The sequence below is a fragment of the Staurois parvus genome, unplaced genomic scaffold (assembly GCF_062004578.1).
Source record: "Staurois parvus isolate SC_StPar_1 unplaced genomic scaffold, SC_StPar_1.0 ptg000077l, whole genome shotgun sequence".
Taxonomy (NCBI): Eukaryota; Metazoa; Chordata; class Amphibia; order Anura; family Ranidae; genus Staurois; species Staurois parvus.
The window spans coordinates 3,298,867-3,323,743 of record NW_028317873.1 but is presented as its reverse complement, the minus strand read 5'-3'; the positions used below and the strand labels follow the sequence as shown (position 1 = coordinate 3,323,743).

Below are 24,877 nucleotides of genomic sequence, written 5' to 3'. Positions count from 1 at the left end.
CTCTCTGCACTCAAGGGTTTGGTAAACTATCCAAGGACCTGTCTGGATACAGTTAGCCTACATTCAAAAGATTTTTCAGTAGGGTTAGCTGACCCCTAGCTCCGAGTCCTTCAGACTGAGCGATTATCAGGTCCCGAAGGTCTATGAGTACCTACTGCCGAAGTAGATGAAGGAGAGAAGTGAAACAATGCTTCTTTTGCTTGAATGGTAGGAAGAGCTTGGCGCTGCTAGAACTCAACTCTGTCCCTCAGCCTAAATCCTTAAGGATATTTGAAAGATTCTCAGAAATGTTAACAAACAGGTCAATGTTTTAGCCCAAGCAGCCTTATTTACAAGTCTTCAGAGACAGTGTCAAATTCATGCCACAGCTCCAGACATGGAAAGGCAACTAAAGCTGGCCATTCACATATAAATCTAACCAATTCCTCTTTCCACACTATATACTGTGGATGAATAAAACTTCTGCTTGTGCTATTGTATTGAACAGTGGCTGAATCTAATTGGATGCAGCCATTGTTCGACCAGTAATTTTCTGCCCAGCTAGTTTGATTTTTCACTTGAAAAATATCAGATGGAAGGGTGGAGGCAGGGCCACCTAATGGAATGAAAAACTGCTGCTGTCTCCCAAAGGTCACATTCCAGGCTAGTCCTTTACATCCAGTAGGTCAAGATATGGCCTCCAAAGCTAGGCTGAGCAAATCCAGATAGCTGCTACATAAAGACCTACTCAAGCAGTGGTGTAGCAGGGAATCTTGATTAAAATCACTGAGGCAAAAAAAAAAAAAAAAAAAAAAAATTATATATATATATATATATATATATATATATATATATATACATATACATATACACACACAAAGATGAGACCTCACCAAGGCTGAGGAAAAGGTGTCTAAACTCAAAGAACTCTAGCAAAAACTAAGGCATCCTGGGTAAAGGAGGGAATTACACAGGGAATGGTTTACAATTTTTTTCCCTTTTCACCAGGGTCCAAACCTGCTGTAGACAGCTGTATATCATGACTATCTGAATTCCTGTGCCCCTCAATGAACCAGAAGGGAGTAGGATCCTTTAAAAGTATCTACTATGTGTTTCTCTGAAACCATTTTCACTTTTTTGGGGACATGACTTTAGAGCCAAGTCCACCATCTGCCCCATTCTCCTGTACATAAGCATGCCTCAATGGCTGTTGAAAGGGCATTTGGGGGCTTAGTCACAAAGTCAAAGCAATATCATTTTAACCTGATTACATTAAACTATTACTAGGTGTGGGGCTGAAGACAGGCAGGGACGGGAGTGGGTGGTGATTAGGAAATAAAAAATGCAAAGTCGCCATAAAGTCCCCTTTTCAGGACAAGTAGATTTTCACGAGGGACAAATACAGTGGGGCAAAAAAGTATTTAGTCAGCCACCAATTGTACAAGTTCTCCCACTCAAAAAGATGAGAGAGGCCTGTTATTGGCATCATAGGTAGACCTCAACTATGAGAGACAAAATGACAAAAAAAATCCAGACAATCACATTGGCTGATTTGGAAAGACTTTATTTGCAAATTATGGTGGAAAATAAGTATTTGGTCAATATGAAAAGTTCATCTCAATACTTTGTTATATATCCTTTGTTGGCAATGAGAGGTCAAACGTTTCCTGTAAGTCTTCACAAGGTTGGCACACACTGTTTGCTGGTATGTTGGCCCATTCCTCCATGCAGATCTCCTCTAGAGCAGTGATGTTTTGGGGCTGTCGCTGGGCAACACGGACTTTCAACTCCCTCCAAAGGTTTTCTATGGGGTTGAGATCTGGAGACTGGCTAGGCCACTCCAGGACCTTGAAAAGCTTCTTACGAAGCCACTCCTTTGTTGCCCGGAAGGTATGTTTGGGATCATTGTCATGTTGGAAGACCCAGCCACGTTTCATCTTCAATGCCCTTGCTGATGGAAGGAGGTTTGCACTCAAAATCTCACGATACATGGCCCCATTCATTCTGTCCTGTACATGGATCAGTCGTCCTGGTCCCTTTGCGGAGAAACAGCCCCAAAGCTTGATGTTACCACCCCCATGCTTCACAGTTGGTATGGTGTTCTTTGGATGCAACTCAGTATTCTCTCTCCTTCAAACACGACGAGTTGTGTTTCTACCAAACAGTTCTATTTTGGTTTCATCTGACCATATGACATTCTCCCAATCCTCTTCTGGAACCTCCAAATGCTCTCTATAAAACTTTAGATGGGCCCGGACATGTACTGGCTTAAGCAGGGGGACACGTCTGGCACTGCTGGATCTGAGTCCCTGGCGGCGTAGTGTCTTACTGATGGTAGCCTTTGTTACGTTGGTCCCAGCTCTCTGCAGGTCAGTCACTAGGTCCCCCCGTGTGGTCCTGGTATTTTTGCTCACCGTTCTTGTGATCATTTTGACCCCACGGGGTGAGATCCTGCGTGGAGCCCCAGATCGAGGGAGATTATCAGTGGTCTTGTATGTCTTCCATTTTCTAATTATTGCTCCCACAGTTGATTTTTCACACCAAGCTGCTTGCCTATTGCAGATTCATTCTTCCCAGCCTGGTGCAGGTCTACAATTTTCTTTCTGGTGTCCTTCGACGGCTCTTTGGTCTTCACCATAGTGGAGTTTGGAGTGTGACTGTTTGAGGTTGTGGACAGGTGTCTTTTATACTGATAACAAGTTCAAACAGGTGCCATTGATACAGGTAATGAGTGCAGGACAGAGGAGCCTCTTAAAGAAGAAGGTACAGGTCTGTGAGAGCCAGAAATCTTGCTTGTTTGTAGGTGACCAAATACTTATTTTCCACCATAATTTGCAAATAAATTATTTCCAAATCAGCCAATGTGATTGTCTGGATTTTTTTTCTCATTTTGTCTCTCATAGTTGAGGTCTACCTATGATGCCAATTACAGGCCTCTTTCATCTTAAGTGGGAGAACTTGCACAATTGGTGGCTGACTAAATACTTTTTTGCCCCACTGTAGATTGGAACCCCGATTTAGTCCTTTGGACAAGTAGATTTTTAAAACATTTCCACACCCCTGCAGCCAGTGCTGTATTTCCAGCGATGTCAGTATGAGAGCTGCAGCTCTCATACAGAAAAGGAACCTTGTTTACTTACGCTTTTCTTTCCCCTTATGTATTCACAGAATGTGTAAACAGAAGAACAGAAGTGAAAAAAAAATTCCATATATAAAACCTGATACGTTGCTATGTAATTACAAATCAAATTCAAATCAGTTCCATACTAACTCATGAAAGCACAGGATCCACTGCAACACATACTCAGATGAAGTCTAATGCTGACCTTACACTTGTAGAATTTCATTCAAATGTTCAGAAGAGAAAGCGTTAAAAATCACTTATCCAACCATTAGATGGTGCCTTCGCAGATTTGAGTGATTTCAAATGACTTTTTGTTCAAGTACCATGTGAATGTTGTGATTTTAGTAGAATATTCCATTTCTGGATTAAATTTTGACAAATGCACATAACACTAGCAATGATTTTTCTTGGATGAGAGCAATATCAAAAGTTAGAACTTCATTAGTTCTTACCAGATTTGACAAAAAGCGCTTTGTCTACAGGTGTAAGGTCACCTTTAATTCCCTTTGTATCTCCCTCTATAGGTGGAGAATGTGCATGCCTGTGTGTAGTACCCTTACATATGCTATGTACAATTAGTAATTTTCACTGAGGGCCAGACTTGTGCTTGCATGGGGGCAAGGTATTCAGTTTCAATTTCAGTGACATCACCTTCCCAAAACCAGTATGCTTGTGAAAAACACTACATTTATAAAGAATCACAAGAGACTTCGTCCCAGTGTACAATTTATTGTGATATTGTATTCTTCATAAAATAACTGGGTGGCTTGTCAAAGGTTTAGTGTCGCCTAATTCCACAGGTGACCCAACGGATAAAGCTATTAAAATCTATCATAGATTATAGACAAGGTTTACGTTATTTAGGGTGGAACATGTAACATGTTCCATCTCCTGCTGCCCTGCCTCCCCATTGGTGTGACTTCTCCCCATACCCACTGTCACATCTTAAAAACAGTGTAGCTGTTTGGGGCTCCACCCATACAGCTACAGCGAAGGAAATAATTATTTGATCCCCTGCGGATTTTGAATGTTTGCCCACTCACGAAGAAATGATCAGTTTACAAATCGAATGGTTGGTGTATTGTAACACTGAGAGACAGACATGCATTTCTTTTGAATTTTTTTGTTGCTATTCAAACAAATGATGACTGATCTGCATGTTCATGAGGGAAATAAGTATTTGATCCCCTATCATTGAGCAGGATTTCTGGCTACCAGGTGTCTGTCATACAGGAAACAAGCTGAGATTAGAAGCAGTCTCTTAAAGAGAGTGCTGCTGTCACGTACCTGATTGGAGACTGATATGACGAGGTCGGCCTCACTGGTGTCACTAGCCCTGACCCCACTGGAAGTGGAACAGAGGGTGTTTAGGGACCAGGATGACAAGAGTGCCAGCTGATGTTTGCAGCTCTTGCAGCTGGAGACTTTGGAAGACTGATGAACCTCAGATTCAGGAATAGTAGTGATATGCAGAGCTGGTATGGTAGGTCGCCAGGTGTGCACCAGAACAAGCCAGGAAGTTGGGATGGGACACAGGAGCAATGTCATAGGAACAGCCAGGGTCATCAACGGGCGGACAGCAAGGTACCAAATCATAAGCAAGCCACCAAATCATAAGCAAGCCAAAGTCAGGAGCAGAGCCGAAGTTAGGAACAAGTATCAAGCAGGAGAGTAATCAAGAGTCAGGTCAGGAACAAGCCGGGTCAGCACAAGGAAATCACACAGGAACGAGCAGGAAACGGGGAACAGCTGAATACACTGTTCAACAGGTAAAAAGTTTTGGGCATAAAATTAGCTAATCTTACATAATTTTGGGGTGCTGAAAACGAAAATGACCCTAAAAAATGTTGATTGGCTCTAGTTTCCATGATATATTCACCCATCTAATGACGTAAGCCATTCAAAATTATGATGCAACTTCAGCTGCATATTGCGCAATTGATACTGGTGACCAATAGAAAATTGCATGTATACTGAGATGATGCAATATTAGCCTTTAATTGCATCACTTCACTGCATAAAAGCTGCAGTATCTGTAGCTGATTGTAGTTCGACAGCGTCTTTACATTTCGTTTTATGCTTATATAGGCTACTCAGTAATGCCTCGAACTTGTGTGAATAAAGCAGATAATTTCTGCTATATCTGCGGTGAAATAACTTTTATCTCACAAAAAAGGAGGATAACAGGAATGATTAAGAAAGCCTACAACTTGTATTTTGGGTGCAAGATAGGAGACCAGGACAAGAGCTGGGCACCACATATATGCTGCAATTCTTGTGGGACGGCACTGGAGCAATGGTTGAATGGAAAAAAGGCATCTACGCCTTTCGCTGTGCCAATGATTTGGAGAGAGCCAACAGATCATGTTAGTAATTGTTACTTTTGTATGGTGCCTCCAATTGTAAAAGGGCTAAATAAGAAGAAAAAGTTATCTGTGCACTATCCAAATATTCCATCGGCAATACGTCCAGTTCCTCATGGAGAGGGGCTACCAATTCCTAAAGCACCAGAATCCTTCATGGTTGAGTCAAGTGAGGAAGAACCTGAAGCGTGTAGTCACGTACAGTTGTAAGACATAGCCCTTTCCTCGAATACAAGAGAAAAGCCAAGAGAAGCTAAACCGACACAAACTGAAGACAAAACTAGTGAGAATCCTAAGTATTAAAATGATTCAACTTAGCTTATGGCTATAATTTTTCTTGGTAATCCTATGCAATATATTATGCCATTTAGGCTTTGTTATGTAGTCAATATCACTTGCTTTATATTTGTGGAAAGACATCTATCTATATAATTATTGTGCATTATGTAGTCATTACGCCTATAGTAGAAAACTTTCCGTTTACAGAAAAACTAGAGCCAATTGACAAATTTCATTGTTATATTTGAACTCAGAATGTGAAATTCATTAAGAAATGGATCGTTTTGTTTCCAAAACTGGCAAAAAATAAAAATTTGTTGAACAGTGATATCAGTCAGCACAGGCAGAGGCACCTTTTAAAATAGTCTGTCTGGCACCAATCTTCACCGTGCGTGTGCACGATCGCGCATTTCTGTGCACATGCGCACTTCTATTCGCCAATCGTCTCACCGGGATTCCCTTACAGCTGCTAATCTCATTTTGTTACCAGTATAAAAGACACCTGTCCACAGGAGCAATCAAACAATCAGATTCCAAACGCTCCACCATGGCAAAGAACAAAGAGTTGTCCAAGGATGTCAGGGACAAGACTGTAGACCTACACAAGGCTGGACTGGGCTACCAAACTATTGCCAAGCTTGGTGAGAAGGTGACAACAGTTGGTGCAATCATTTGCAAATGGAAGAAACACAAAGCAACTGTCAGTCTCCCTAGGTCTGGTTCACCATGCAAGATCTCACCTTGTGGAGTGTCAATGGTCATGAGAACAGTGAGGAATCATCCCAGAACTACACGTGAGGATCTTGTCAAAGATCTCCAGGCAGCTGGGACCACAGTCACAAAGAAAACAATTGGGAACACACTATGCTGACAAGGATTGAAATCCTGCAGTGCCCGCAAGGCCCCTCTGCTCAAGAAAGCACATGTCCAGGTCCGCCTGAAGTTTGCCACTGAACATCTGAATGATGCAGAGGAGGACTGGTTGTAAGTGTTGTGGTCAGATGAGACCAAAATCGAGCTCTTTGGCATCAACTCAACTCGCCGTGTTTGGAGGAGGAGGAATGCTGCTTATGACCCCTAAGAACACCATTCCAACTGTCAAACATGGTGGTGGAAACATTCTGCTTTGGGGGTGTTTTTCTGTTAAGGGGACAGGACAACTGCACCGCATCAAAAGGGACGATGGAAGGAACAATGTACCGTCAAATCTTGGGTGAGAACCTTCTTCCTTCAGCCAGGGCATTGAAAATGGGTTGTGGATGGGTGTTCCAGCATGACAATGACCCAAAACACATGGCAACAAAGGAGTGGCACAAGAAGAAGCACATTAAGGTCCTGGAGTGACCTAGCCAGTCTCCAGACCTTAATTTGATTGAAAATCTGTAGAGGGAGCTGAAAGTTCGAGTTACCAAAGGTCAGCCACCAAACCTTAATGACTTGGAGAGGAGTGGGCCAAAATCCCTCCTGAGATGTGTGCAAACCTGGGGGCCAACTCCAGGAAACATCTGACCTCTGTGATTGCCAACAAGGGATTTGCCACCAAGTACTAAGTCATGTTTTGTGAAGGGGATCAAATCCTTCTTTCCCTCATGAACATGCAAATCAGTGCATAATTTATTAGACATGCATTTCTTTTGAATTTTTTGTTGCTTTTCTGTCTCTGTTACAATACACCTACCATTCGATTTTTAGACTGATCATTTCTTTGTGAGTGGGAAAACATTCAAAATCAGTAGGAGATCAAATATTTATTTCCTTCACTGTACATCATTCAATTAGTTTCCTGTGAATGAATGAACTACAACTACTGTCATCCACCACAGCTGACAACTTGTAGTTCTGATAGAACTGTGAGGGTGCTGATGAGCATTCTCGTTCAGTCACAAGCCCTGCAGCTTTTAATATACATCACATATATAGGTACGGGCGGAAAGCTGCAGGGCTTGTCTGCAGGAAAAAATAATAAAATGTACACTTTTTTCCTGCAAAAATATGTGCATTTATTATTTTATTTATTAAAAAAGGTGAACGTATCCGTTAACCAAATGATAATAGTAACCTCATCTGCAGCACACTGAAATCAGTGTGATTCTGTCAACTAGCAGCTAAAGTGAATGTAAAGCCCAAACAGGGTTTTTTTTTTTTTTTTTTTTAAGCTTTGTTTCATTTGGTAAGGGGTTATTTCCTGACCAAATGTCAGATTTCTACTCCTAGTGCTCCGGTGAAATATGTCCAAGAAGGATTCTTCCCCCCAACTCACTTTGGCGAGATTTTCTCTCCCTTCCTGTAATATTTACAGGACACAAAGTAAATACAAAAGTCCCCAAGTGGATAAAAGATGGCAAAGCCTCTGGAAGATATCTGGTTATGATGAAACGCATTAGGAAGAGCCTCCCTTCTGACGTCATCACGTAAGGATCGCCATTTTAGTTTGTTTCTGCTGATTGATGTTTTTAAGCTTGCAAGTTCATTTTCGTTCTTCTAAATAACTTACTGAACTATGAGAGGCACCTCTATTTTCATGAGTATATGTTGACTCCATAACATTGGGATGGCCTGAGGAGCCTTGGGTGGTGCACGTGATCCGATCTAAGACACATGAGCCTGGACGGGATTATATATATTGGGCGTGTACTGACCCCCTATAATTAAGGGTTCAAAAGGATCTGGTAAGCCTCCAATCTGATCTCACAGTGGTGCAAATTCACGTTGGTGGTTATATTGGAATGAAGATTCTTCATCATTCATCACAGAAAAAAAGGGGAGTGTTCTATACACTCTATAAAGAATGTTTTATTTATGCTTATTCAATGTATTTGTTTTGTTGCAATGGTTCACTCTTGAGCACTTTCTTGTTTATCCTCTATTGGACATATATTTGTATATTATTCATGAATGCTTTGAGGTATCTATATTTCATTTAGTGCAGCACATTTTTTTATTTAATTTGTGATTTGGAGGGGATATCCTCTTGGTGTGTTTGCTGCTTTGTACACGATTAAGGTGGGGTATTTGCGCAGTTTCATTATTTTGTAACATGCAACATAATACTGCTGCAGCAGCCCCCACAAATTCCTCATTTTGACAGTGGGCCAGGGATCCTCTCCCTGCACCCGCTGTCACAATTTTAATAAACCGTTCAGTTTAAACCGTTAATCCAGCTCAGCTGGGGTTCTGTTCTTGGATCCCCAGCTGATCGTGCGCAGGGCAGCCATCAGCAAGAGGCCTAAACCTCTCAATAGCAAAAGATATTTAACTGGCAGTGTAACCCTAGGCTAAAAGAGCTGATGTGCACCTGCTTTACTATTGAAGACCAAAATACAGTGCTCTTGGACAAATACCAATTTGAAAATCTTAAGATATTCAATGGCGAGGGTAAAAATTAAAAATAACGTATACTTACGATAAATCTTTAAAATCTGAAAAAACATACATGTGCCTAAAGCTATCAATAGCTATTACAGGGCAATCGGAAGGAGTCTTCTGAATATGTAAAAGAGGATGTCTGAACTTGTCACAGTCCGCATGTAGGAAGTTTATTGTTCCTGCATAATAGAAGATATAAGTTTCTTAAGTAAATCAGTTTTTTAAAGACTTATTAATTTATCGTGTGTGTATATATATGTATATATTATATATATATATATATATACACACACACACACACACACACACACATGTACACATTATATATAAACACACACACACACATTATATATATACACACACACACACACACACACACATATATATATATATATATATATATATATATATATATACACACACACACACACACACACACACACACACACACACACACACACACACATATATATATATATATATATATATATACACACACACACACACACATATATATATATATATATATATATATATATATATATATATACACACACACACACACACACACACACACACACACACACACACATATATATATATATATATATACACACACACACACACACACACACACACACACACACACATATATATATATATATATACACACACACATATACATATATACACGTATATATACACACATATATACAAACACACACACACTATATGCCACAAGAGGTGCAATGTATTTTAAAACGGTGTTTCTTTTATGCATGAATTAAAATGCAATAAAAAAATAAAAAAAAATCCCAAAAAACATAAGATAAGCACTTTTAATTAAAAGCTGTAGCTGTGTGCATAAGGCGAGTACTGTTGACAGAATTCTCTACACACTTATGAGTCATATACTGCCTTGCCCAAATGCAGATGTGGTTTCCTGCACAGCAAACCATGACTTATGTATTTTGCTACAGCAAGACACAACTGTTGCTTTAAAGATAAATGTAAATTTGTAACAAAAAAAACAAAAAAAAAAACAAAAAAAAAGAAACAGAATATCAGACATAGTGTGAGCTTATTACAGTTTAATGCTTTCAAATCTGTAAAGCACTGGCCAGCAGATAGAAACATTTGCTACCTTTGCTTTTAAAGAGAACTACAGCATTAAAGTCAATATAGCACGTATTTAATTTGCATGTGCTGCTAGTCGCGAGTGTTTTCTTACCTTCTCCATCTCCTGTAATGGAAATTAGCTATACAACAAAGATCCTATCCTCACGTCAGCAACGTAAACTGTATGTGGTATAGTGCATCTTTCTACTGCATGGAAACCACCATCACACTTGGGAAAATAAATGCTTTCTAAATGGAGGCCATTTAACATGCTAGTATATTGCTACAGTAGATATTCTCAGGTCCATATAAGTGTTTTTAACACACGGAAACACTGGAAAAAGTAAAAACTTTCATAGCAAAAAAAAAAAAAAAAATCATTCCAAAAAAAAAAAAAAAAAAATCACGAAAGCAGCAAGAGGTTGCAAAAAGTGCTACTTGCATGGCTATTATGACAACACTCTGGCCTCAGTACTTTTTGCTGATTTTCCTAGTTAACTTGCTTGTTTCTGGTCAGGGTCTCAAAGAACTAAAGCTATAGGGTCAACATCATAGCCAGACAACAAGCAATTTCAGATCAGCAATGTTAGACACCCACCTGTCATTAATGACAGGTTTCCTTTAAAAGTAAAGAAAAAAAGCAGAGGAAAAAGGTCTATAGAAAATTGATGCAAAACAGGTAATGGCGAGAAAAAAGTGAAAAAAATACATACAATGGGTATACAAAAGAATCACCCCCTTCAAAATAATTACATTTTGTTGCTTTGCAGCCTGAAATGAAGACAAAACACAATTTTTGTTTTATCCAGCTGTATTTTCTCAGTTCAACTTATAACATCCAAGTGAAAGATCAAACATTAACATGTCAGAAAAAAAATAATTCAAAACCAGAACCATGGAGTTGGAAAAAGGATCACCCCTCCTTGTGGCAGTATTTTGTTGAACTACCTTTTGCTTTAAGTACAGACTTTAGTCTGCTGGGATATGTCGCTACTAGCTTTGCACATCTAGACTTTGCAATATTTGCAAACTCTTCTTTGGAGAACTGTTCAAGTTCAGTTAAATTTGATGGTGACCGTTTGTGGATTGCAGTCTTCAAGTCATTCCACAGATTTTCCATGGGGTTTAAGTCTGGGCTCTGACTAGGCCATGCAAGGACATTCAACTTTTTCTCCTTCAACCACTGTGTGGCCATTTTTGCTGTGTGCTTTGGATCATTGTCATGTTGGAAGGTAAACTTTCTTCCCATTGACAACTTTCTGGCAGAGGGCAGCAGATTTTCCTCAAGAACTTGATGGTATTTTGCCCCATCCACTTTTACTTCTATCCTGACAAGTGCTCCAGTCCCATAAAAACCCCCATAACAGGATATTACCACATCCATGCTTTACTGTAGGAATGGTGTTATTTGGATAGTGAGCTGTATTGGATTTCTGCCAGACATATTATTTGGTATTGAGGCCATATATTTAAATTTTAGTCTCATCTGACCAGAACACCTTTTTCCATGTGGCCTCAGAATCTTTAACCACTTCCAGACCGGACACTTTTACCCCCTTCCTGACCAGGGCAATTTTCAGCTTTCAGCGCTATCACACTTTGACAATTGCACAGTCATGCAACACTGTACCCAAATTAATTTTTTACCATTTTTTTGAGACAGATAAAGCTTTATTTTGGTGGTATTTATTCACCGCTGGGATTTTTATTTTTTTTGCTATGTAAATGAAAAAGTCCAAAAATTTTGAACAAAAGTGTTTTTTTTATAAAATTTTGCAAATAAATAATATTTCATCATAAATCTTTGCCAAAGTGTATTCCGTTATCTTTGTAGTAAAAAAAAAAAAAAAAAAAATTAGTTTATAACCAAAAATTATAATTTTTAAACATTTTTATTTTATTTTTTTAGATCATTATTTATTTATTTATTTTACATACTGTCACCCTAGCAGTACAGTGTCACCATGGTGACACTGTACTACTTGTGGGAGGTAATGAAGATTTTTTTTTTTTTACACTGATTGCTTTTACACCCATATAGGATGTAAAAGCAATCATTTCTCTTTCTCTCTGTCTGCATTCTTGCAGTCATTGAGAAGTACTGAGTGAGCTGTGATTGGTCACAGCTTGTCACATGGTACAAGCCTGTTGTGAATAGCCTTGTACCATGTGACCTCTGTGATCATTCACAGATTTCACACGTAGTAAGCAATGATGTCACAAGTGACATCTTGCTTACTACTTTGCATGTGATCACTGATTGGCCAATCAGTGATCATATGATCGGGACCTCGTACAGAGGTCCCGTCCAACGATCGGTGTTTCACTGTGTCCGGAGGACACATCGGGCACCGGATTGCGGTGCTTCGCGCTCCCAGGGAGCGCGCACAAGCAGGGTGCAGGGAGGTCGTTTATGAACAGCCACCCGACCCTGCAGTGCCACCGTCCGGCCGTTTATATGCAACGGCCGGTCGGGAAGTGGCTAAGGTGTATTTTGGCAAAGCTCAGTCATTACTGAATGTGGCCTTTCTTAAGGCTTGGCTTTTTTTCTTACTACCCTCCCATACAAGCCACATTTGTGGAGAATTTGTGATATTGTTGTCTCATGCACACAATGACCACTATTTGTCATAAATTCCTACAACTGCTTGGTAGCCACTCTGACCAGTTTCCTTCCAGCTCTTTCATCCAGTTTGGAGAGACATCTTGATCCAGGGAGGGTCTGTGTTGTACCAAACACCTTCCACTTCACTATGTTTCTAGGCATTGGTAAAGCATTTGAAATGTTTTCGTTTGCATCTCCTTACTTGTACCTGTCCACAATTTTATCCCAGAAATCTTTTGACAGTGCCTTGGACTGAAATGCTCCAGGAAAGCTCTTTTCATGCCGAGTTAATCAAAATGACCAGGGCTGATCACAGTTGAAAGTCAAATGGCTTTGTGTGCCATTGGGAAGGTGATTTAGCTACATCTGAGTTTACAAGTCAATTTTAGGAGGGGGTGATCCTTTTTTTATTTATTTATTTAATTTTATTTTCTTATCTTGTTCTGACATGTTGGTGTTATAGCTTTCACTTGGATGTTATAGGTTGCACTAAGGAAATACAGCTGGATAAAACAAAAACCGTGTCTGTCTTCATTTCAGGCTGCAAAGCAACAAAATGTGATTTTAAAGAGGGCGATTTTTTTTTCCTATACTCACTGTATCTGAGCCTAGGTGATCAAAGATATATTGTCCTTACATTCCAGTCTGCAACATTGGTAACGCATAAAATGTTTTTGTCAAGGGCAATTTTACATGATTTCCAGAGAGACACAGATGCTGAACCTGTGTACCTAAAGTGGTAATAAACCAAAAATGTAATCTAGTGCAGCTTACAAATCATTAGATGTGGTGGCTGCATTAGTTTTTCTTTTGTTTCAGGCCTTTTTTTGGTGATCTTGCCAATAAACGCACCTCCTGCATTAGAGAGTGCCCTCACTCTGGATTAAAAAAAAAAAAAAAAAAAAAAAAAAAAAAAAAAAAAAAACGGGGCATCTTTGGACAGCAGCAATGTCAGTCTGGGGGGAATGTTAGATGTGTTAGCAGATTTAGATACAACTACAAAATTAAAGCTAAATTCCAGCTAAAACTTTATAAGCAGTTGCAGCAATCCTTTTTCTTTTTCTTTTGGGATAAACGTTTTACATAAATAAACGAAGCTGATCATTGTAAGCACCCTTGTCCGTGGTAAATGGTTAGTCTCAACCCCGTAACTGCTACGTCTGCAGGAGTGCTTATTCTTTTGAAAAACAACAGGCTTACTGGCCACATCACCAGGTGAAAATAAGGGTAAGGAGGACTAAAAAAGAAAACAAAATCACATCTAAGAATTGGCATATTGCAAAACTGCAATATAATATAGATTTGCGTTTAAGTTTAATACCACTTTAACCACTTGTCCTCCAGAAGATGTACCCCACTTCCTGACCAGGCCATTGAAAAACAGACTTACTGCTCAGATCACCAGGTGGAAAAGGAAAGAAAGCCTAAATAAAGAAAACTAATGCAGCCAACACATCTAAGAATTGGTAAGCTGCAATATAATAAATGTTTGCTTTTGGGTTTAATACCGCTTTAAAGTGATCATGCAAGGCAAGTTTAAAGGGTTACTTACCCCCGCCCCTTCCTCCCAGCAGCATATACTCACATTTTCTCACTCATGCACCATGTACTGCTCTGTTCAGCAGCTGGGAGCAAGGAAATAAAGCCCTCTATAAGTTCCAAACTGACTTGTGCGTCCATACACAGGGCTATAGACTCTTTCCCTGCCCCACATATGACAGCACCAGCACAGTCACATGGGAGTGAGTTCTAGGTTTCGCTAGAACTGTAAATGAAGGATATTTCACTTTAAACAGATGAACGGAGAAGAAGTGGTTAAGCAATAGAAAAATGAGTATAAGCTGCTGAGAAGCAGAAATGATAAGCGCCCCTTTTAAAGGGGTGGGGGGTCAACAACCCATCAATCATGACCTTCCAGTTGACTGAGGACAGGTGACAAGTAGATGTGATCTCTTCCCTACCTTGCCGACTCCGACTGGCAGTGCTGTGCAGGAAAGCTGTGAGCTGCCGGGAAGCCGTCAGAGTCAAATCATAGCCAGCAAAGGTATTCCCGGCCCCGCAGCATGCCTTTTACTTACATGTGGCTGTGGGAGAAATGCCTCTGCTGCCTATGACTGCTGTACACTGTCCTACACACTGCCGAGCACTATACACTGCCCTATTACTGATATTTACTGACCCCTCGACACTGCCGTACATACTACATAACTGACCAGAGCTCAGAGCAGGCAGCCGGTACCTAGCTAGGCCTGAAACTAGTTGAGCAAGTCTGTCTGCAGTACCAGATGTTCTGCCTTCATGACGGACTCCTGCATCAGACTTGTGGGGGTGACTAATTATTCTCTAGACATGAAAAAAAACTGAAAGTGAATACAGAGTTTCTCACTGAAGCTAACTTTTAAAATAGGACAAGTTTTTATTTATTTATTTATTTTACAGACTGTCAGGAATGGACTCAGCACTGGTGGTGGGACTCACCTGCCGTGTGGGCTGCAGTACCAGGGCTGACCAGCGGGTGCTCTCAGCAGCCAGAAGCTCACTCCTGCAGTCAGCCAACACCTGGGGCTGATTGCAGGAGGTGTATTTAAGGAATGACCAGGCCTGTGATCAGGGCCTTGGTGTAATGTTTCCCATGAGCCCCTGTACCTGGTATCCTGTGTTCCTGCCTATCTGCTGACCCTGCTTTGATCCTGACCTCTGCTGACCGTCTCCTGTTGAACCCCTGGCTTGCCTCACCATCCTTCTGCCTGATCCTCTGTACCGCGCTGCCCGTGCGTTACTGAACCCGGCTTGTGACCCTGACTATTCTCTGCCTGCACGTTGCTGACCTGGCCTGTCTGACTACGCCTTACGCTACCCAGACGATCCATCCATCCTGCACAGATCCAGCCATCCCTGCTCACATTTTCTGCCTCTTCATATCAGGCTTTCCCCCGGTACATGCCCTCGGCGGACCCCTCTACCACAGATGGGTGCACTCAGGGGCCGCGACCTGGTCTCAGTCCTGCGCCAAGTCCATCCCCACCATCAGGGGCTCTGGTGAAAAGGCAGACTGGGGCTTAGACTCCGCGCCCTGGGGAATCCTGTTCTCTGGGTCACTAGAGATCCCGCCGGGCGGTGCCTGACAGTACCTTACGGCCCGCTTGACCATTCCACCTCTCCAGCCCTGACTACGCCTGTGTTCCTGAAGCCTGCTACTTCCCTGTGTCAGTCCACACACCTCTGGTCATACCCGGATCCCTAACACAGACCATCCTTGTCCTTACTTTTGGGTGGGCTTGCTAGTTATCTCCTTAACCCCAGTAATCTCTGATCTATTCCATGTTGTCCAGGTAGATTGCCACCTCTCATAGGTTGCCTACCCCTGCTTTAAAGCATATCTAAACCCAAAAAAATTTTATATACTGCAGCTTACCTTTTTTTTTCTTTTTAACAGAGGTGGCTGTATTAGTTTTATTTTTTTATGCTGCCTTCTTTAATTTCATCTGGTAGTCCTGTGAACAATGCACCTGAGTAACTATGCTCACTCTTCTAACAGTATCAATGGAGGGAGCTACGGTTCCCAATAAAAATGGATTTCAAACATGTCTGGCTTTGTTCATCTCCATTAAGATGAGAGATAGGGAGAATGGTAACTTGCATAAAGAAGATAAGATCGGTTAAATGTTTCAGGCAGCTCACAGGAGGTGACAGACACTGCATTTCTGGTAAGATCCAACAGATAATCGAGAAAAAAAACAAACTAATGCAGCCACCACAGCAGTAAGCTGGTTGTTCTTGGATGCAATTATCCTCCAAATCAGTTTATTAAATTACAAAATAAAATACTGTTCTAAACTTAAAAATGGAGCCAAAAGATTAATAGTTGATACTGATTAAATTTATAATGCTGAAAAGAACATATTTATAGAAGAATTGCTTAGGAAGTTAGGATTAGATAAGGTAGGAAAGGTATGCTAATGACAATGTATTTGGAAATCAGTAACAATTGACAAACACCTTTCTTACTTAAGCAGTCTATCCAAGCTGATCACAGAAACAGTACATTCCCCAACGACCACAGGACAGTAAATACCAATACTTGTACCAAGTAAATACCAAGTTATGACAGGTTTATTAAACCGGAATTAAAAACCCTTTCTTGCACTTGAAAATGTTGCTTTACAAACCAATTTAATCTCAAGAAGCTTTAAGGCTCCTTGCACACAGGCATCAAACCCACGCAGCACGACACCCGGTACACGTGTTCTGCTTTGACAGCCATCAGTGGTGCAGGCAAACATCTCTCATAAAACACAAACATCAAGCTAGCATTGGATTCACCTCAGTGGACACAGGGATGCAGTTTATGCTTGCTTAGGATTATCCCGGTAAGGACTTGCCCCATGGAGGTGGACAGAGGTCCTGATAAAAGGAATTTGCAATATATGATAAAGTGGTCAGCATCATAGTGTGCATTAACCACTTGCTGTCTGGGGCAATTCTGACATTTCTCATATAAATTTATTACAGGTACTTATATAGTGCCGTCAATTTACGCAGCGCTTTATACATATATATTGTACAATCACAGCAGTCCCTAACCCTCAAGGGGCGTACAATCCAAGGTCCCTAACCCTCAAGGGGCACACAATCCAAGGTCCCTAACCCTCAAGGGGCGTACAATCCAAGGTCCCTAACCTTCAAGGGGCGTACAATCCAAGGTCCCTAACCCTCAAGGGGCATACAATCCAAGGTCCCTAACCCTCAAGGGGCATACAATCCAAGGTCCCTAACCCTCAAGGGGCGTACAATCCAAGGTCCCTAACCCTCAAGGGGCACACAATCCAAGGTCCCTAACCCTCAAGGGGCATACAATCCAAGGTCCCTAACCCTCAAGGGGCATACAATCCAAGGTCCCTAACCCTCAAGGGGCGTACAATCCAAGGTCCCTAACCCTCAAGGGGCGTACAATCCAAGGTCCCTAACCCTCAAGGGGCGTACAATCCAAGGTCCCTAACCCTCAAGGGGCGTACAATCCAAGGTCCCTAACCCTCAAGGGGCGTACAATCCAAGGTCCCTAACCCTCAAGGGGCGTACGATCTAAGGTCCCTAACCCTCAAGGGGTGTACAATCTAAGGTCCCTAACTCATATTCATACATACACATACTAGGGCCAATTTAGACAGGAGCCAATTAACCTACCAGCATGTCTTTGGAATGTGATAGGAAACTGATGTTCCCAGAGGAACACCACGCAGGCATCGGGGGAACCTGCAAACTTCCAGGCAGGTAGTGTCAAGGTTGGGATTCGAACTCATGACCCTAGTGCTGCTAGATGGAAGTGCTAACCACTTAGTCACTTTTTTTGCTTGAAAATTATTAGAACCCCTAAAACAATTTTGTGAAAGCAAAGGCCCTGGAGAATAAAATGGCAGTTGTTGCAATCTGTCGTGTTACACAGTATTTGCGCAGCCATTTATCAAATACACAGCTTCAGGGAAAAATATGCTTCAATGAATTTTAGTGCAAACATAATAGAATAACAATTTTTTTGTAAAATATAAAAGACGATATAGCGTCAAGTAAATCGATACAAAAACATGTCAAGGACAAGGGCAGGTCGTAGTGGCTCAACTCAACATCCCAGAAAAGTGAAATGTAGGACGATATAGAGTGGGTGGATGGGTAGGATATTCTTCTTGCTTTGGATGAGATGTTGGGAAAGAATGCAGAGTGGGGGGTGTTGAGGGGGGAAGGGGGAGAAGTTTTAAGAGGGGAAAAAAAAAAATAGTTATGTGTATTTATTATGAATATGATGAAAGTGTTTGTTATTTTTGAAAAATTAATAAATATTTAAATACAAAAAAAAACTCAACATCACAGGGGCCACCAGGACAGCACATAAGAATACACTTTTATGGACATTGACATGTGGTTTTAGTAATGTTTTATCAATAAAATGGGAGGTTCAAATGTATCATTTGACTTTTTGTAACGGTTTTCATTGGGACTTTCCCTCGTGAACTCATAGGTCCAGGTGAGACAGGGTAGTTGTTTCTTCCCAATTCAAAGAATGCATTATCATAGCAATTACATTTGTTCTCTGGTGGCACTGACGTACTCTCCTGGCTACACCTAGTGTTGTATGCCCTTGTTCTAAAGTTCATATCATGCACATTCCTTGGACTCCATGTGTTTTTTTTCTGGGACTTTTACTCTTTTGTTCAACAATCAACTCGTCTGATTATATAGGGAAGGGCTTCTCAGCCTTCTCTCAGTCAAGGCACCTTTTTAAAATGTACAGTCTCAAGGCACCCCATTCTAAAATGTAAAAACTAAAACTAATAGTTTTACATATCACAGCAGCATCCACACACTCGAGTCACCCTCCACCATGAGGTGATTCATTCCTCCACCTTTGCAAACTGGTGCGAACTCCTTCACCTTTGCAAACTGGTGCGAACTCCTTCACCTTTGCAAACTGGTGCGAACTCCTTCACCTTTGCAAACTGGTGGGAACTCCTTCACCTTTGCAAACTGGTGGGAACTCCTTCACCTTTGCAAACTGGTGCGAACTCCTTCACCTTTGCAAACTGGTGGGAACTCCTTCACCTTTGCAAACTGGTGGGAACTCCTTCACCTTTGCAAACTGGTGCGAACTCCTTCACCTTTGCAAATTGGTGCTAACTAGTGTTCCAGCGTTTTTCTTCTCCCTCACTGTGCTAACGTGACCCCACTGCTGATAGAGAGGTGCAAACAAGTATTCTGTGCAGGTGCTCGAAGACCTCTTAAACAATGGTGTCACTGGTTGTTAGGATGCCACTGGCTGGCCAGCAAAGTGCCCCCGGTTTTAATGCTGCATTAAAAAACCTGTGGCTGCGTGTAACAAAATGGCAGGCTTGATCCACCCCGCTAGCTTGTTCACAATATCTGGGCATTTTGCCAAGGCCCCCCTGAAGAACCCAGATTGCACCCTAGGGTGCCACCCTAGTGAAAAAAGGCCGATATAGACTATGTATACTTTCATTACATAAACCACATCACACACACTTTTAGCTTCTTCTGCATGACTTTCAAACAAAAGACTGTTAAAAACATAAATGTTCAGCTACAAGAATGAAAAGAGAACTGCCATATTTAGTGCTGTATCAGTTCTCTATTTGAAGTGATATTCCACTGTTTTTTAATGTCTTTATTAACTTTTCAGTTCATTTATGAACACGTCATTTAAAAAGGAACACAATTTAAAGAGAAGCAAGACAACAGTAAAAAAAAAAAAAAAAAAAAAAAAAAAAAAAAACGTAGAGGGGGAAAAAAACGCACCTTTTTCACTTATCAGCTGTCGTGCAACTTCTTGTTGGAATTTTTCTAGACTTTCAGTGTCGTCTTTCATATGGAAAAGTATGAGAAAGGGAAGTCCTTCCTCTGTCAGCTCCTGTACAAAATAGTGTAAATAAAAAAATGTTCAACATGAGTAACAACATAAGTGAAAACATTTCAAAAGCATTCATGGATTTACCACCTTCTCAATCAATCCTATCAATGTCCCTGAAAAAGTATGCATGTACAGAAGGCACATTCATTTTTTTTTTTTTTTCAAAACTGGTAGTTTTAGAATTTTTAACATGAATCAAAGGTCAAACACAGTCATTGCCCAATATGCGTTGCAGGGGCAGGCGTGCAGAAATGTGTGCAAGGATTGTAACCCTTTGAAGGTTGCAGCCTGCAGTGTAACCAGACTATATAGTGACAGAAAATATTGAACTGACCTTAACTATGGGGGGAGAATTCTTTATTCATTATACCTGCTAAATGTATATTATACCTATATTTAAATTACACCTGCTTAACTGTTCCCAGAACCAAAATGTGCAGTGTCTGGGAGGTGCAACCAGTACTTAAGACTTCACATTTAAATGTCCATAAAACCCATTTTTAGTTTAACCGCTTCAATACCGGCCACCTTCCTGCCCAGGCCAATTTTTAGCTTTCATCGTGGTCACACTTTGAATGACAATTGTGCGGTCATGCAGCACTGTACCCATAAAAAAATGTTATTTTTTTCACACAAATAGAGCTTTCTTTTGGTGATATTTAATCATCACTGATGTTTTTATTTTTTGCTAAATAAAAAAAACCAGAAACTTTTATAAAAAAAAAACAAAAAACAAAAAACAACTCCTTCCTTTTTGTTATAAAATTTTGCAAATAAATAACATGTCTTCATAAATTTAGGTCAAAATGTATTCTGCTACATTTCTTTGGTGAAATTAACCCAAATTAAAATAGTGTATATTATTTAGTCTGTAGGAACGTTATAGGAGTCCACAAACCATAATATATATATATCTCTCTCTGACAATCGATCAATGTACTGACGACCAATCTCGTTTTTTGAGGCCCGAAAACACCAGCATAGTACAAATACCTCCTAAATTACCCATTTTTGGAAAATAGAAAGTCCATGATATTTAGTAAGAGGCATAGTGAGTTTTTTGGAGGTTGTAATTTTTTGGAAAATGTAGAAATTGTTTTTTCTTTTACACATATCCATACACCAGTCCAGTACAGCATGATTATATAACTGGTGTGGCAGTGATCAGGGACACTGACTGGTGACAGTATGTAAAACAAAATTAAAGTAATATTTTATTTAATTATTTTATCCTTTTTTACCATTTTTTTTTTCAACACACTGTGACCAAAGCAATACAATCTCACCACAGTAACATTGAACTACTCTGAGCAAGTGATCAGGATTTTTTTTTTTTTTTTACACATTATGATTGCAAATACCAATGCATTCCATTGATCTTTGCAATCATTGTTACTGAATGAAACCGATTCAGTCAGTCTGTTGTTGCGATTAGCTGTGATTGGGCAAAGCTCATCACATGATACAAATGGGCTGATTGGCCCTGTCTGTACCATGTGACTGCTTTGATCAATCACAGCTAACGCCACAATTGTATACAATGAATGGCATAACAGGAAGTCATCCATTGTATACAATCGACGTGATCTGCTGTAATTGGTCACAGTGGTCACATGACACTGGCAACAGGCCGGTGTAGTGATATGTCATCGACTGTGTCCCGTGGACACAGCCGGTGACAGATCGTGCAGCTGCGTGGCCCCGCAGCCGCGTGAATGGCTACTTTTGACAGGACGTCATATGATGCCCAGTCACAACGGCAAGTGTCCTGTCCGGCTGTCAATCTGTTATAGGCCGGGCGGGAAGGTTTTAAGCTGAACTTTATGCAAACAGCAAAGTAAAAAAACACCCACATGGAATATATAGCTCAGAGCCGATTTACCTGCAGAAGAATTTTGCATTTCTATCCATGCTATCCAACCCTGAGATTTACACAGCTTTGCCACACTGCAAAGTCAGGTGGATGACGCCACAATTAAAGAAAAAAAAAAAAAATCACTGTTGACACTTTCATGCCCCAAGTAGCAGACTAATAGGGTCATCCTTCTGCTCTCTTCTTCTGTCAGATTACTGTTAAGAATAACTGCAAGCGGCATACCGGATTGGCTAGGATAGTGCAGCTGCTCCCTCTCCCATGCATCACTGCATATGTAATTGCAAGCAGCTAATATCAAGTCAAATTCAGGTACTTGCATTAGCTGATTTTTTGAAAATGATAATTATGTATTTAAGAGTTTTAGTGATTGAAGTGCTTCTACAGTTATAAGGGTTTTTTTTACCTTAACAAATTCTTTGCATTAAAGTAGGGGGGAAAAAAAAAAAAAAAAAAACACCTTTCAGCAGCTGTTTCTCCTCCTCACCCCCTTTATACTTACCCGAGTCATGTATGGATCCAGCACTGTTGCTCGACTGCACTTCTCTCCCTCACAGGATGAGAGAAGTGGGAACCACTGGGAGAGGGAGGGAGTGGGGTCCTGGAATGGAGTCACACTTTGTGTGTCAATTGACACACACAACCTGGCTCTGGAGCCCTGCATGTGTGCTACCAATAGGAAGCGCCTTCCTATGTTGGCGCACACAGAAGAGGAAGAACCTAGAGCACCAGCAGGGGACCCAAATAGAGGAGGTTTGAGGCTACTCGGTGTAATATCATTCTCCTCCTGTACCACTATCTCCTCCCTCCTAGATTGTAAGCTCCAAAGAGCAGGGCCCTCGATCCCCTCATGTTTTGCATTGTATTGATATTGTTCTGTCCTCCTCTGTAATGTACAGTGCTGAGCGAACTATTGGCGCTTTATAAATACTGTATAATAATAATAATTGCACAGAGCAGGTAAGAACATGTTTTTTATTTTAGGATACAAAAAAAAAAAAAAATTAAAAAAAAAAACTTTAAAATCACATTAAATACCTGCCTGGAGTTCAGCTACAACAGTTTTACAAATTGATTTAAAAGGAATGAGAAAACAGACACTTACTTCTCCATTTTCAAATGTTATTTCTCGCACAAGTGGTACACATTTATCTTGAGTCCAAGCATAGGCAAGGTCAGAGTTGGCAAGTGAACCCAAATAAACCATATCAGGAGCATTTTCCTGCAACAAGGAATTATTTCCATACAGTAAGTTGTTCTATTAAAAGATTTAAACATTCCTAGAAAAAGGATAAGAATATCCTATTTTTTAGGTTTGAGGCAACAACTGGAACAATGTTGCTCAAACTCTTCTTCAGGATTATGGTGATAGACAATATATATAAAATTTGCAGCATTTGAAAGAGCAGCTTGGAATAAGGAGTTCAATGGTGGTGTGGGAAAGTGCATTCTTGTTTTATATTTTATTGAAAAGTAATCCCTGGTGGCTTGTTAACAAACAAATAAAAACACTGCATTTTCAAGATCCAGTGAGAGAAACTATGTTTTTGGTTCAGAGATTTCAGTAAAAAAAAAAGAAAGAAAGAAAAATTGATATATAACATTGCCTAAAGGACATATAAGGCTTTATTTGGTATAATGTTGCAATAAATAACTCTGCTCGTGTTTATTATTGAAGGCTAACAACATAAAAAAATTCACACCTACAAAATTCACCCTGCCCCCTATTAGATAAGAGAACCCCAGCATGGATTCATGTGATTAGTTACGATAGCAATGGGAGGCTGCTGGATCTTACAATCAGATGTAGAAACTCATGTAACCTCTCATGCAGAGATTGGCCCTGGATGCAGGCAGTCTGTGTCCAGATCCGATCACTCACATGTGATCTCTGCATGATAGGTTACATGAAAGTGTCTGCAACTGGCTGCGAGAGCGTTCAATGGGGTTGCCTCTCACAGATAATTGCAAGACCCCTGGCTGGGGTTCTCATAGCGAATCGGAGACAAGGTGCATTTACAGGTGGTGTGACAGCACCCTATTGTACTAAAGTATAACTATAGGCAAACCATTTTTAGTTTGGGACAGACTAGAGAACAATTCGAACACCTGTCAGGTTCTTATTGCTGTCTGTGCCCCCGGTTAGGGAGATTCACCCTCTCTAGTTGGCTTGTTTACCAACAAAAATTATCAACTTATCAAATTATCAACAAAAGTGCAAAATAATCTGGAATTTTGGGCTGTCTCCAGAACAGGAATCGTAGGTATATCTTCAAATGGGGGCACTAGTTCTGGTGAAAACCAGGGATTCCCTCAATTCAGATGGTCTCTCGCTTCCTATTTTGGCTTTGGAACAAAAAAGTGAAAGTAAACCTCCTAAAATGGGACACAGATGGCAAAAATAAGCCATACAGGAGTTATAAACCCATCCTACTCTATCCAAAATGACCTTTAACCACTTGCCCTCCTGAGGATTTACCCCCCTTAATGACCACGCCTCTTTTTGCTACTCAGCGCTGCACTAATTCAACTAATAATTGCACAGTCATGCAATGCTGCTTCCAAACAAAATTTACGTCCTTTTTTTCACACAAATAGAGCTTTCTTTCGGTGGTATTTGATCACCTGTGCGCTTTTTATTTTTCACGCTATAAACAAAAAAAGACCAAAAATTTTGAAGAAAAATGATATTTTTTACTTTCAGCTATAAAAAATATATAGTAAACTCAAAGTTAGTTCTAAATTTAGACCA

General features: G+C 40.5%; 1 protein-coding gene across 1 annotated transcript in view; it reads right to left on the bottom strand.

Moving 5' to 3' along the window:
- The window catches only part of ERP44 (endoplasmic reticulum protein 44), a 105,229-nt gene that overhangs the window by 11,927 nt on the left and 68,425 nt on the right, over positions 1 to 24,877 (bottom strand). The window contains exons 8-10 of the mRNA XM_089669456.1: positions 23,231 to 23,347; positions 20,141 to 20,252; positions 9,149 to 9,290 (exon numbers count right to left, since the gene is read on the bottom strand). Coding sequence (XP_089525582.1) covers positions 9,149 to 9,290; positions 20,141 to 20,252; positions 23,231 to 23,347 — 371 coding nt within the window. The remainder of the gene's footprint in view (positions 1 to 9,148; positions 9,291 to 20,140; positions 20,253 to 23,230; positions 23,348 to 24,877) is intronic.